The sequence below is a fragment of the Myotis nattereri genome (genome assembly GCF_964212035.1).
Source record: "Myotis nattereri genome assembly, chromosome: 18".
NCBI lineage: Eukaryota > Metazoa > Chordata > Mammalia > Chiroptera > Vespertilionidae > Myotis > Myotis nattereri.
In genome coordinates this window covers 4871148-4886670 of record NC_138093.1, presented here as the reverse complement: position 1 = coordinate 4886670, position 15523 = coordinate 4871148, and the positions used below count along the sequence as shown (strand labels likewise).

The 15523-nt window shown below is 48.0% G+C and overlaps 1 protein-coding gene across 1 annotated transcript in view; it reads left to right on the top strand.

Moving 5' to 3' along the window:
• The window catches only part of VAV3 (vav guanine nucleotide exchange factor 3), a 164795-nt gene that overhangs the window by 12527 nt on the left and 136745 nt on the right, over window positions 1–15523 (top strand). Inside the window, exon 2 of the mRNA XM_081112007.1 lies at window positions 14162–14278. Coding sequence (XP_080968133.1) covers window positions 14162–14278 — 117 coding nt within the window. The remainder of the gene's footprint in view (window positions 1–14161; window positions 14279–15523) is intronic.

The window sequence follows — 15523 nt, the reverse complement described above, 5'->3', positions numbered from 1 at the left end:
CCCTCCGACGGTCCTGATAAGAGAGGGCCAGGGGCCTGGAGGAAAGGAGTGCGACAGGGTCTGAAAGGCTTCCACAAGGATCCAGAAAAGACTGCCAAGTGCTCCTTGGGAGAGTCAGGCAGGCTCAAGTAGGAAGAGCTGGAAATCGGTTTTGCATAGCTCAGGGCCGAGTGTGGGTTTGCATTTTGTGCCTTGCCTAAAGGTTTTTGTGAGTGCAGGTTGAAACGCAACTGACTTGTTTTTCCACTGTGGAACCCAGCCAGGGCTATGTGTGCCCTGTGGGGACACCTTCTAGCAGGGAGAAGCATTCTCCCGTCCCCGCCGGCTGTAGCCCTGAGATAGAACACTAGCATGTGAGAAAGAAAGCCCTGAGTTTATTGGGGTGACATTGGTTAATAAGATTATATACGTTTCAAGGGTACAGTTCTATAATACATCATGTAAATATTGTCAGATCCCAAAGGGTCTTGTTCAGGATTTCGGACGCCACCCCCAAGTCACCATGGGCTACTTTTGAGAAATGGTGTTCAGTTGAGGCCTACCAATACCGTGTAGGTCCGTGATGGCGAACCTATGACACGCATGTCAGAGGTGACACGCGAACTCATTTTTTTGGTTGATTTTTCTTGGTTAAATGGCATTTAAATATATAAGATAAATATCAAAAATATAAATCTTTGTTTTACTATGGTTGCAAAGATCAAAAAATTTCTACATGTGACACGGCGCCAGAGTTAAGTTAGGGTTTTTCACAATGCTGACACGCCGAGCTCAAAAGGTTCGCCATCACTGGTGTAGGTGTTACAGTGATATCTACGTTATATGAAAACCTCATCCTGAGTCTTCTTGAATTTTATGGGGATGTTGGATCTTCCTCTGAAAACTGTAGGATGAATGTTCAGAGCTTTTGGCCAGTGGATCATCATATGCTTTCTTAGGTGTTGTGTGGACAAGGTGGCCAGGAGGTAAACCGTTGTAGACGTTCCCTACTCACTTGGCATTCAACGTACATTTCGTGAGTGCTTTCTGTGTAAATGGTGGAGGGCACCATATGTGTTAGTCTAAGCATGACATACAGGGTCCTTGTCCCCGAGAAGCCATTGAGTCCAGCAGGAAGGAAGTGACATGTAGCTGCTGTAGTCACACCCCACATTCCTTGTGCAAAGGCCGGAGCGCTCCCCAGTCGGCCTGGAGGGGCCCAGTTAGTCATACGCTGGTTTCACCCCTGCCTCCAAAAGGAGGAACACCTCCAGGTGGTGGTGGTGGTTGCTTTTTTTATTTTTGGTAAATAATCACATATATTTTGTGGTATCTGTTTTTCAGATCTCCGGACACTGTGATTGTGTGGTCACATGCCCATATTTATTGAACTAGAATTGTAGTGTGAATGATGGCGCTTTCTGGGGAGGGGGGAGGAGAATGGGTGTGTACAGACTCTGTGTCACCCTAGCCTGGCAGCCTGTGCCCGCCTGCTTGTGAGGCGTGACCATCAGAGCTGTCCCCATGGCCCTCGAGTTTTGCATTGAGAGGGACGCCCTCTTGGCGTCCCTTCCTTTTAACGAATGACTGTGTACAAAGTCCCAAGATAGTTGGGGAGGGAACGCACTGGGAGGAGGTGTGTCTATTCTGGGTGGTTAGAGGGGAGGTGCCAGCCCAGATTCCATCCTGGCAGGGAGGCCTGCTCCAAGGCGTTGCTTTGGCGTCCTCAGCAGCCCTTGGCCCTCTCACACCCAGCATTCTTCTTCAACTTGAAATTCAGGCTCCGTGCAGCAAGCCACAGCCAGGCTTGTGGCTACTCCAGGAGGTGGGCTGTGACTCATTCATGACTCAGGAGGCCAGCTTCGGTTTCCTCCCAGTCAGTTCAGCAAATGAATGAAAGAATCAAAAGCCCCAAATGCAGAGTAAAGCTGAAGAAAAGGCTAGTGATTTGTACACTATCTGCTGTTTCTCTAGATTGTCCTCTTTTTTTTTTTAATCTGGAAGAAAAATTTGTTAGTGTTAAGATTTTTAGATCTCTTGTGTATAATATAAAATTGGAATTGGACTGACCTTTTTGGTTTTAATCTAATCTTACTGTGTAATTCAAATCCTATGCACAGCTAACTCAGGCATTAAGTACAGAATTTTCAGTGGCCAAATGCAGTTTCCCCAAATTTAGGTCGAAAAGGTTTTCGAGTACAATTCAAAGTGTTGCAAGTTGCATTAAGGCATCAATTGGTGATTCAAATGATTTTCATATTTACTTCCCAAGTGTATGTTTTATTATGGCTATACTTTTAGGATATCTTTAGCAAGTCACATTTATTTAGCAAGTCACATTTAAAAATTTTTCCTCGTATCCAGGAACTTTAATTATGTCCTTCATTAATTCCCCCCACCCCCCAACTTATAGAATTAGGGTGTAGTTTCCAAGGGCACATACATGTGCCCTCAACTTTCACATACGAAAGAAACAAGTCTCTGTCATCAGTCAGCCTCTTTCAGATTTAGCGACACACAGAGCTCAGGTGTTGCACCTGTTCGATGTCTCTGCCTCCTTTCTTTTCTCACATGGCTTCCTGCTTCTTGCTTCTCCACTCTGGGTATAGTGACATTTTTTTTTTTTCTGGAAACATTTATCTTTTTTGATATTTCTTTTAAAAATATGTTATTGATTTCAGAGAGGAAGGGGAAGGGAAAGAGAGATAGAAACATCAACGATGAGAGAGAATCACTGATTGCCTGCCTCCTGCACACCCCCTACTGGGATTGATCCCGCAACCGGGGCGTGTGCCCTGACCAGGAATTCTACTGTGACCTCCTGGTTCACAGGAATGACACTCAACCACTGAGCCACACCGGTCGGGCTTTCTGATATTTCTCGAGTAAACCTTTCAGGGTCCTCAGGAACAAATCCAAGCTAGTTTAACTCCACAAAGTCCTGCCCACCCTTACTGGCTCCATCACTCGCCTCCCTTCCCTACACTTGTCTCTTCCGCTAGACCAGTGGTTCTCAACCTTCCTAACGCCGCGGCCCTTTAATACAGTTCCTCATGTTGTGGTGACCCCCAACCATAAAATTATTTCCATTGCTACTTCATAACTGTAATTTTGCTACTGTTATAAATCGTCATGTAAATATCTGATATGCAGGATGTATTTTCATTGTTACAAATTGAACATAATTAAAGCATAGTGATTAATCACAAAAATAATATGTAATTATATATGTGTTTTCCGATGGTCTTAGGCGACCCCTGTGAAAGGGTCGTTCGACCCCAAAGGGGTCACGACCCACAGGTTGAGAACCATGACATCAGTAGGCCATGTTTTTTTTCTTCTCCTTGTCGTCGTAAATGCTACTCCTTCTAACCTACTGTCTTTTTACACCTTCCCCTCTGGGTTTGTTGGTTAACTCCCAGGTGTTTATTATATGGGGGTAAAGAATGGCAAACTATTCCACTCTGTTCTGAGGGTGTTGGTCCAGACTCACATTTTTCATGATTATTTCTTGGCCGCTAAAGAACTTACGATTCTGAGCTAAGTAGAGGTGTATCTATTTTTTGTCCTAGAGATGACATCTGAGAAAGTCTGGAGTTGTGCAATGCTCATATCGAGCCATTTCAGAAGATAACTACAGAGAGTTTGCTCTGACAAGTTTTCAAGGATATTCATATTTTTAAAATGAAGTACACCCTAGAGTTCTTATAGTGCCAAGATAAGCATATAAGGCCCTTTGAAAATTTCCTTGAGTAAATCCAAGTTTTTCTTGGATTGGAATAAAGAAATAGAGCCTTCTGAGTATGGTTGTGATGATAATGTCAAAAACCATTTTGTACTCTCTGTCCAAACAAGGCTGCCCTGAGACCTGCGGTAGCGCTCTCAGATTTTAATCGGATCACTCTTGCCAGCCAAGCTCCGCTAAGGCCAAAGAGGGAAATGGAACACGTGCCCCACTTACTTAGGACTGTGGGAACATTGCTCTGTTACAGACAGTGTGCTTTATTTTTTCCACATTTTTTAGGCAACAACATTCAAATTTTATCTTTCAATTAAAATTTAAAGCATTTGCAAATACCGTGGCAGGAAATGGGCAGAGGAGCCTTCACTTTTTCCTCCCTCTAATCTCTGAACTTGAAAGTGAGCTAATGCATGTGAATCGATTCTGAGGACGTTTGCACCCAGAATTTGACATGAACATATTTTGAGGAGAAGCAGGTCTAAAATACCCAAAACTCCTCCCAGTTGAACCGTATTACAAGTGCAGGATGTTTATTTTGTTTAAAATTGTTTCCAATTACAGTTTACATTTAATATTAGTTGGTATTAGTTTCAGGCATACAGGATAGCGGTTAGACAATCACATACTTTACCAAGTGGTCCGCCCCTGATATTTCAAGGACCACCTGGCACCCGTAAGCTGATTTTCAAAAGCCATCAAATGCAAACAAGAAGAGAAAGGTCATTTGCAATCTCTCCGGCCACAGATCACCCTTGTTTCCTCGCTGGGTAGAACAGGAAAGCAGGAAGCACTGTCAGTATTTCAGCAGGAAGAGGGTTAAGTGGGGAATGACACAGGGAGTGGGTATTGGAAATACCTGATACATGACTGTTGGGAGACCAGGAAGAGCCGGAATCACAGGAAGCCACCACCTACGAGCTCAGCGACCTGCAGCCCCAGAGCGGATGATTGCCAAGCCCGTCACCCGCAGCTGCGCAGACATCAGCCTGACACTCGTCCCCACTTCTGCCTGCCACTGTTGGGGGAGAACCCTGCTTCTTCTCCTTTCTAGCCGTCTCACTCACAGGCGCGCCTCTCGCCCACCCAGCCCACACCGAAATCCCGCTGGCACGGAATCTGGGAGATGTAGTTCCCAGGCTTCCAGCCCCTGGGAAAAGTTGAAAGGGAGGCATGACAGGGAGGACTCAGCCAGGAAGTTGTTCTGGAGACAGGGGTGTCCGGGGGGTGGGGGTGGGGTGGGGCTAGGCCCAAGCCCTTTTCATTTTGGAGTTCCACCCCAAACCGTGCAGTGTACATGAGCATCCACTAATGCTTCATTCACGTTCGATGCCGCTTTCGAGAAACGAGGAGCGTGGTGTGGTGGTGAAGAGCAGAATTAAATGGAAGAGCGCTGCGAGGTGAAAGGTGATGGCTGTCATGTTACAGCCTTCGCACTGTGTTTAAAGCAACAGCAGAACTAAAACTGCTAATGAAATCAGATTGCAGTCTCAGGTCTCAGCATATTCTTAAAGCAACGTGACCTCAGGCCGGAGGCCTAGGCTCCCTTATCTGTACAATGAGGAAGACGTTATCTCTCTCCACTGTGACTATCTCAGGGAACCCGACTTAAGGCACGTGGTACGCCCTCACTCAGCCACGGCGAACTAAGCAGCTCTAGATGCGGCCTCTCGTTCTGATTTATGCCGGCCCTGGCTGCAGTCCCTGCGGGGCGTGGTGTCTGTGTTCTGCCTGGTGCCAGACGGGGCAGGTGGGCCAGGGCCGCCCGCCTCCTGCCCCAAAGAGATGGGGATGGCCCGGGACGCTTGGAGTGGCAGCTCTGGTGTGGGATTCTCCACTTGGCTGGGTGATAATGACCGCTTTCTGTTCTCTGAGTCGCATTTGAAGTCTGAATTCACAAAGGTGCCTCAGGAATGGTAATTAGAGAGCATGAAACCAGGATTTTCTCACCGGGAACGTCCTGAGAACTACCCTGATGCAGAGGAAGCAGCGCTGAGCCCCGCGTGTGATGAGGGTGTGGAGACCCACCCGGCCTGTCCTTTGCTCATTTGAGTGCTGGGAAGAGACACAAGTATTGTTTAAGCTCTGGAGGGGAAGGTACTTTGGGTAAGGAAAAAAAATCGGATAATATCCTTTAAGAACGTTGCAGCATAATACCTATAGACAATGCACAGTGTCTCTGTCAATAATGGAATAAGAAATTGCTGTGTAGCTGCAGAAGAATTGAGTTAGGCTTTACATGAGGAAGTTGCTAAAGTTGATTGAGTTAGGAGGGACCTCAGATATTTCAGGTCGTTTTTTGTTTAAGTAGCATGAGCCACAGAAGAAGCACCGGTGAGTTTTGAATTGGTTGATAGGCCTGCCTGTACATTTAAAAATAATAATAATACACAGATTTCAGGTAGAAGGCAATGCTGATAGTTTCCTTTCTTTTTTTAGGCCTTCCTTCCTCCCTTTGGTTTATTTAGATGGGGTGAGGCCTCTGGCTTGTTATGTGGCCTTTGCTAGATTCTAGATTTTGTACAAATAACAACCCAAAAGGTGTTACTTATGTATATAGTTAAGGGGTTATATAGGATGGTTTTCATTTAAATGGCAATTTTAAATTTAATTATAATAATTCCTACTATAATAATCACTGAGACTTGCCTTAGGAATGTAATGTGAAGTACCTGTCAGTTCCTGGGACTACAGACACCATGCCATGCATTTGGGTCTTTCTGTCTATATGTCTGTCTGTCTTTCTCCTTCCCTTCCTTTCCCTTCTCTCCTTCCCTTCCCTTCCTCTTTTCCCTCCCTCCCTCCTTCCCTCCCTCCCTTCCTTCGACATTAAAAACAAACTAACAAAAGAAATTCATGGAGAGTCCTGAACCAGGTGCTAAGCATGGAGACATGGCCTCAGTCGTTGACAAGACTCCCAGTTGTAGAGCTCACCTGGACATGTGACATGTGCCATGTGCCGCTGGCCATTTCCAGCAGCAAGAAAAGAGGCTCAGGAAGCAGCCTGTGGTTGAGAAGCTCCCGCTCGGTCGTGGCTGTGGCCACCGTAACAAGCCTCTGCGTTTCTGGGAGTGGCTGTGATGGGCTTGATAACAGCCATTCTTAAAGGATATTATTCAGTGGCTGCAAGGGCCCTTCCTGGCCTTTCTGGGCATCATCAGTGCGTCTCCTAGGAATGGGCACTTCCTCAAAGGCGCTAAGACTTCAGGAATCGGAATACAATGAGCAACTTAAAAAAATATTTTTTTATTGATTCTTTTTTTAAAGAGAGGGAAGGAGAGGGAGAGAAAGAGAGAAACATTGATGTGAGAGGGAAACATCCATCCGCTGCCTCCCACACCCCCCCTATCAGGGATTGAGCTCTAAACCTGGGCATGTGCCCGAACCAGCAACTTTTTGGTGCATGGGATGACGCCCAACCAAATGAGCCACGTGGGCTAGGACACGATGAGAAACTTTTGATCTGGGAATTTTCCTTTTATGATATAGGAACAATCCTTTGATGATCTCAACATTCCAGTGGCACTTTTGTCTTCAATAAGCTCTTGACCTATATATATGAAGCAGCTTTTACAACACGAGTTTCTGTCTAGTGCAGCGGTTCTCAACCTGTGGGTCGCGACCATTGGAAAACACATATAGCATAGCAGATATTTACATGACGATTCATAACAGTAGCAAAATTACAGCTATGAAGTAGCAACGAAAATAGTTTTATGGTTGGGGGTCACCACAACATGAGGAACTGTATTAAAGGGTCGCGGCATTAGGAAGGTGGAGAACCACTGGCCTAGTGCTTCCTTGGGTGGCCATGCTTGACTTGAATATATGTGTTAGGTTGGATTATCACATGAATCTTTAACCTTTCCTTACAGAAGGCAGAAAAGCAAGCAAGCAAACAAACAAAAAAGCAAAAAAAAAAAAAAAAAAATAAGGCAATATTTTCTTTTTTAAAGAAGTGGCTTCATTTTATTAAGAAGATTATAGATTTTCTATCTTAGAAAGCAGTATTAAAAACCAGCAGCAAAACTTCAGTATTTGAAATATAAATGATGAAGTTATTTCTTAAAATCAATAACTTCGAATCAACTGAAAAACCAATGTGCTTTATAAATATGCCTTTGAAAGTAGTTTCCATATCATCGTGGTGAGTATATTGGCTCAGTGGATTGCAATCTGAGTGCAAAGTATGCTGTTCCATTTATAAAAAGTATAAAAGTATTGAAACGTCAGAGGCCGTTAATAGCAGCCTCAGTGAACAGTTCTGGGCCTGTGAAAGGCACTTGGGTAGGCACTGGGAGCATTGTTGTTTGAGAGCTATTTCAGGCTAGTTAGAGGCATACCCAAGGCTTTCTCTAGAAAGCAAAAATACATATAAGTGTACGGTAGCACATGCCAGTTGGTTACCTGCACGCAACTTGGAGGCTAGAGAATTGGATGAGGGCCCTGATTTGGGGTAGGAACGCTTCATTGAGAAAGTGGTGTATGACGGGAGGGCGGACCTGAGACAGGCGGCGAGGAGGAGGGTTCTAGGTAAGGCTGGCATGTCAGGTTGTGCCAGACACAGGGCACTGCATTCCAGGGGTCTCGTTCCCATCCCCAAATCGATGTAATTTATTCTTCCTGAATGTGAAGCAAACATGATGCAATCATCCTCTTTAGACAAGTGGTATAGAGTGGATGATGAGCAAAGTCAACGTAAGGGTGGCAAGTACGTGGTAACAGTTCTGGGCCCTTCCGCTACCCTGATAATGTCAAATAGTTGTGAACATCCAATCACGGCAGCCTTTTTATTGCTCACATTAGCAACTTAGCTCGGAACTAGGTCAAACCTTTGGAGACCACACGCTGTTCAGCCTGCTGGCCTTGGCCTTGGAGGTTGGAATCATGGACAACAGAGGTACTCACATCTTCTCTGCTTACGGCACGTTTAGCAACTGTGATTTCCTCCCCATTTCACCGCTGGGCCCAACAACAACAAAACAAGTCACCCAACATTTAATTTTAAAATTACAGTTGATGTAAAATATTAGGTTATTTCAGGCATACAACCCCGTGATTAAACATTTACATAACTCATGAAGCGATCACCCCGATACATCTAGTACCCACCTGGTGGCATTCATAGTTATTACAATATTATTGGCTATATTCCCTGTGCTATACTTCACTTCCTGGGGACTATTCTGTAACTACCAAATTGTATTTCTTAATCCCTTCATCTTTTTCACCCATTCATCCCCCAACCACCCTCCCCTCTGGCAACCATCAAAATGTTCTCTGTACCTATAAATCTAAAAACCCTAGCATTTTTGTTTTTAAGTTGTTAGTTCTAGACAAGTTCATGGTTTGGGAAAGAAAAAATATAGCCCTGGCCAGTTTTCTCAGTGGATAGAGCGTTGGCCTGCGGACTGAAGGACCAACCCCAGGTTTGATTCCGATCAAGGGGATAGGCCTGGGTTGTGGGCTCGATCTCCAGTAGGGGGCGTGCAGGAGGCAACCAATCAATGATTCTCTCATCATTGATGTTTCTATCTCTCCCTTCCTCTCTGAAATAATAATAAAAAATATGTATTAGAAATAATAATAAAAATATGTATTATACATACATACATACAGTATATATATATATGTATATATATACACACACACACATATATATATACACACATACATACTAGTATATGCTTTTAAAAGAATACAGACAAATTGAAAGGAAAAAGGTTTTACTCTTAATTTGCTTCTTAAATACCCATAGCTACTTACCTGTTGGGCATGGCACAACTTCCCTCATCACTCACACACCGGCACCCCCCACTTCTGGTCCTGCATTGATGGACTCTGTACTGCTTTCTAACCACAGCAGCTGCCGTGCACCCAGCTTCACAGAGGCAGGCCGTGGCAGGAGCGCCGTGCGACCTACGGTTGGAACTTCGCACTAATCTGAACCAGTGGTTTGTGTCGCATCTGACGGGTGTGGAGTATTCCTGTGATTTTCTTGAAAATCTGAAATACCCTTCAGTGTCCCTGGGTGTTTGCTCTGTTGTTCCAGGGCACGTGGGTGCGTAATTTGGGAACCACATCGTAATCTCACATCTCGATCGTGGGAGAGAGACTGGAGATGACTTGCCTCCTGGTCTGGGTACTGACCCCGGTCAGTTGTCAGATGGCACGGCTGGGTGCCCAGCCGTGTAAACTCTCCCTCCCTTGTCACAGCACCCGTGTTTATAGCTGCATTTCCCCTGCGGGTCTGACTTCTGTTTACAGCCCAGTCATCCTTGCTGAGTCCAGCATCCTGCATTTTATAGCCAGTTGTTCGGTTTTGGGTGCAAGTGGGTGACACAGTTTTTACCGAGTCTCCGGTGTGGAGCTGATGCTTTACATAAACCGCGTTCACCTAAAGCATACGGGGCCAGGGATGCTCAGACAGCATGGCTGAGCGAGTCTAGAACGTGTGGGCTGGTTCCCTGGGAGCTGAATCACACAACAACATACTGTGTGGAAGTGGCAAGTCGGTCAGTCCACAGAGGCCACCAAGTCCCCGCCGCGATGTCGGAACCCCTGTGCCTGAGGACGTTAGAGAGCAGTGAGGCCGACCTTACCTGCATCACCTCTTTCTGTTGCAAGTGACCGATGCTGAAGCCAAGGGCGGAGGGGCTGGTTCTTCTGACAGAACTGGCCCGTGTAATTGGCCCATGTGATCTGGGAGCAGCCTGGTGCTCAGACTTGGGTTTCTACATACCATTTGCAGGTGAAGGAGACAGACCTGCTTGGAGAAATGGCTGATTCCAGAACCAGAGCAGAGGAACTGGGAGGTGGGCCTGGGACAACTTGGTTGCAGGAAAGAGAGTCATGTCCAGAGGACACTGGGCGTGGTTTGAAGGCACCCCCAGTGGTCAGATCAAACAGAACGATGGCAATTGATTGTTGTGACACAAGAAAAAAAAGTGCATGGAGGAGTAGAAAGGCAGAGACGGAATGAAAGAATTAGAAAAAGCACTCCTTTGCAGTCCCAAAATGGAATAATGGAGGCAACAATTATCAACGAATGCTATAAATCCATGATGAAAATAATTGGGAAATAGGACAGCCACATGGTTCCAAATTCTCACCCCAGGTTTTTTTTTTGTTTTGGGGTTTTTTTTCTTTTTTCTTTTTACTGATATAAAGGGGGACGTGTACCTTTACAACAGAGAGATGTGGCAGTATCCATCTAAACCAGCGGTTCTCAACCTTCCGGCCCTTTAAATACAGCTCCTCACGTTGTGACCCAACCATAACATTATCTTCGTTGCTACTTCATAACTGTCATGTTGCTACTGTGATGAATCGTCATGTAAATATCTGATATGCAGGATGGTCTTAGGCGACCCCTGTGAAAAGGTCGTTCGACCGCCAAAGGGGTCGCGGCCCACAGGTTGAGAACCGCTGGTCTAAACCAAGTGATCAAGCTTAGCATCAGTAGTAACGGGACAGCATAACATTCCGTGTGCTCTGCTGTGATGAAAGAGGAAGTTCACAATATGAGAGTATTTTTGCCAAAAGTGTTTAACTCTAGACTTAGCTTTGGGTTCACAGGAAATACATGGGATGGACGAACAGATTTCAATAATGAGACTGACAGAGTAGGTGGATTAAGGGGTGATCAAATTTGAGGAGTGCCTGGAAAAGCGGGAGTGTGCAGGGACCTTTGCCAAACCCAGCAAATATTTGTGGGACGCAGTGGAATCGGACTGGTTAAGGGGTGAGTCAGGCGAAGGCTGGTTCTAGACAGAAGGGAAGGCCTTTTTTAAAATCCGCCTCTATGCCTGCATAGTGACCACATTTCCCAGTATATACAGTATTTTACTTTCAGCGGTAACACTTGCTTTCTGAATTCAGGGCCAGAGCGCTGGGTGGAAGTCCCGGTCGTCCTTCCCACACGGGGGACCTCTGACTTGGGCGAGGACTCTTCGGGAGGGGGCGGGTGCAATTATGTTCTGCTCCTGGGTGAGCGATGAGTCGGGCACTTAATTATGTCAAAAGAGCAGTTGCAGAAGCCGCAGGAGAGTCATTATTGTCCGTCTTGGCTGAATGCAAGGCTTTTAATCTGTAAAGAAGTGCTTCTGTGGGGCAGGGCTGCACGCAGAGCCACGTCGTGTCCTGCCGGCCTCCCCGGGACGTTCAGGGTGCACGCAGGCCCTGCGTCCGCCACGGCCGCTGCTTCCCTGTGGCTCTCGCCCCTGCGGCCTCAGCATCTGAGGGGGGTTCCTGTTAAAGGGTAGCAGTCCGTGTCTGAGTTAAGCCCCTGGAAAAATCTGGGTGTTTCAAGTGGAGAGGAAGTAAAATGTGCCTCTTGAGAATTCAAGGACAAACCAAGGTGAGACACAAAGCAACCACATAAAACATCCACAGCGCTGAAAGGAAAGAAACGCGGCCGCAGGCATAGCTCAGGGGCCTCTTACGTTCTGGAGGTGGATAATTTTATGTCACGTGCCCCATGGCGGGTGATATTTCCACACAGGACGCGTTCACTGAGGGGTGTGTGCACTTGCTTAGGTGGGTCGGTGTTTTTGACAATGACACTGAGTTCTGTTGGTGTTTGCAGCGTCCCTGGCGTCTGCCTGCCCTCGGCGCCCCAGGGCTGTGATGAGCCGCGCGGCTCTTGTCCAGGCTCAGCTTTTCCACTTGGCCGTTCAAGGGCTTCGTTGGGGTGACTGTCCCTCTCTCGTGCGTGACTAGCTTTCCCCTCTATCACGTTATTCCCATCAAAATAGGATCATGTCGGAGCAGCTCCATTGTGTTTGAAAAGTCTTCTCTCTCTCTCTCTCTCTCTCTCTCTCTCTCTCTCTCTCTCTCCCTCCCTCCCTCCCTCCCTCCCTCCCTCCCTCCCTCCCTCCTCAGTCCTCTGTTTCCTTTTGCAGCAAATTGCGAGAGTCTGTATTTTATCTTCACCTTTTCTCTTCCCATTGTCTCTTGAACCTGCCCCCATCCGCCGTTCCTCCCAATCCCCACGTGGCCGCTGCTTTTGTCTCGGTGGACCCGGGGCCTTCACACTGCCGGCTCCGTGCACAGCGCTGGGCCGGATCTTACCTGACCGTCAGCGGCTGCTGACCCAGCTCACCACTCCTCCTTCCTGGCAACACGCGCTTTCCTTGCTTCAGGGCAGAGCTGTTCCCTGGGCTGTTCTCTCTCCCTGGTCGCTCTGCTCACCCTGGTGGGTTCCTCCTCATCTCCTGGCCTCCTAAGCTTCCCGGCCCCAGGCCCTCTCCTCTCCTCTCCTCTCCTCCCCCTGCCTTCTCCCTGGTTATGTCAGGCAGCATCATGGTGAAAACCACGGTTGTGTATACTCTGTGTGTGGAGTGCACACCCGTACCCCGGACTCCAGACTCGTCCACTTCCTATGGGATGACGAACGGGCATCTCAACTCCAGCGCAGCCAGATGTTAACACCTGCCTCCCCTGGGCCTCTCTCACGCGGATCATTGCAATAGCCTCCTACAGGTTTGCCCGTCTCCATCCTTGCTCAAGCCCCTTCTACTCTACATGCAAAACAGCCTGAAAGACCCTTTAAAAATAACAGATTGCGTCCCTCCTCTGCTCCCAGGCCTCGTATCTCAGTCGGAGTACAGACCTGTCCAACAGGGTCCTTCATTCTCGATCCCATTTCCCTCTGCTCACCTTCCCCCTCTGCTGGCCACGCAGCTGCCCGGGCCATGTCGCCCCTTCCTCAGACATCCCCTGTCACTGCTGCCGAGGGCCCTGGGTTGAGGCTCTGTCCTGGATTCTTCGTGGCCTGCGCCTCACCACCTCAGGTCCCTGCTTACCTGTCCTCTTCTCTCTGACACCTTCCTTCTCCAACCATCCCATTGAATCTCCCCACCACCACCCTGATCAGCCCTCCCAAATCCTCCTCCTGGCTTTATTTTTATAAAATATATTTTCATTGATTTCAGAGAGGAAGGGAGAGGGAGAGAGAGAGACATCAGTGATGAGAGAGAATCATCAATCAGTTGCCTCTTGCACGCCCCCTGCTGGGGATCAAGCCACAATCCCGGCGGGCTTGTGCCCTTGACCTGGAATTGAACCATGACCTCCTGGTTCAGAGGTTGACACTCAACCACTGAGCTACGTGGGCCGGGCCCGGCTTTATTTTTTTCTACTGCGCTTAGCACCACATGAAAATAAAAACACTAACGTTTTTGTTGCCGGGTTTGTTCTTGTCTGTCTTCGTAGAACATGGGTTTCACGAGGACAGACGTCTCGTCTGCCTTGGTCACAGCATGTCCCCGGCCGGGGGGGCCCGGGACGGGTGGCTGCTTGGTAAATCCTGCTGCAGGGCCATTGAGCAGCAGCCTCAGACTGAGGGCTTCCTCCCGGTCGCTTTTTACGGCGTTCCGGGTGCGACCGAGGACAGGCAGCGTGGGCATGCGCCACATAATAATGGCTGTTTCTGTCCCTCAGTTTCTCTGTTTGAAGAACATACGGACCTTCCTCACGGCCTGTTGCGAGACGTTCGGAATGAGGAAGAGCGAGCTCTTCGAGGCCTTTGACCTGTTCGATGTCCGGGACTTCGGAAAGGTAATGTTGCATTTTATTTTTTCATGTATTTTTTTTTTTTTAATTGGAGAACCTTTAAGCAAATACTTGTTTCTTGTTGAAATAGGACATGTGACTTAAGTGGCCTACATGTCTGAGGACCAGGATCGTTTCCCTCCAGTTCTCTCTCTACCCCAAAGACTCCGCATTTTTGGAGTTGGGGATGTTCTGTGGTCTCTCTCTATTTTGACTTGGGGAGGTGACTTGGAGAGGACACGAATCACTGAGATGTTTGAGGTGGTTAAATAACTCCTTCACTAATAGCTATTTCCAAGGACGATTGTTACAGGGAATGTTTTCATGTTTTGGTTCTCCTGTGTGCCCCCAACACTTGGTGCACGAGGTGACTGGAATCACCCTTTCAGAAGTGATGGCCACTTATTCTGTAGTCTTTGGGCATAAAGTTAAACTTCTTACGTGTAAGAAGCCATAAAAGAGACAGGCAATGACGTGAGTCTCCATGTCCCCACCCCCCGCCTCCGGTCCTCCTGTGAGCTCTGAGGCCCCCCCACCCCCCCAAAGCCCCACGTGCACCCCGGCAGGACCGGGGCAACCTGTGCTGGTGTCCCTCTCCCTGTGTGTGTCCCCTGGGACTCCGCCTGGCCTCCGGTCACAGGAAAACTCCCCCCACCCAAGGCTCCTCGGCTTGGCTTGCGGGGGTGCAGGGGGCCTCGGGGGCCTCCGTGGGCCGCCCTGGGCTGGCTAGAAAGATCCTCATTGGCGAGTGCCTGCCATGGATCAGCCACTAACACATGTCCCGTCTATTTTTACTGCCCAGGATGAAGCGTTTGACATGTAAATCTCTCTTTTTATAATTTCCTGTTTGAACTCCCACTCTTATTAGAAGTTTGATGTTTCTTCCCCGAAGTATTTTCCATCCTGAATTATTCAAGAGCCTCCGGGGTGTTTGTGGCCCACGGGGCCCTAATTAGCCTCATGTCCAGCACCGCCTGGCACTCCCTCTCCAGCGGAGGTCTGCCAGCCGGTGCCCTTGAAGATGGGTCCTGCGAGGTTCCTTGGCGGCTCTGACACCCCCCGCCCGCTGCCTTCTGCGCCCGCAGCACTTTATTTAGCCTCCCGCCGGGCCACGTCCCCCCAGCTGTGTGGCGAGTTCTCTTCAGGGGCTCCTGGGTGCTTTCCTGCCAGCGCACTTGGGTCAGGGTCTCCTTATTATTAACCGGCTGCCTCCTGCACACCCCCTGCTGGGGATCGAGCCTGCAACCCAGA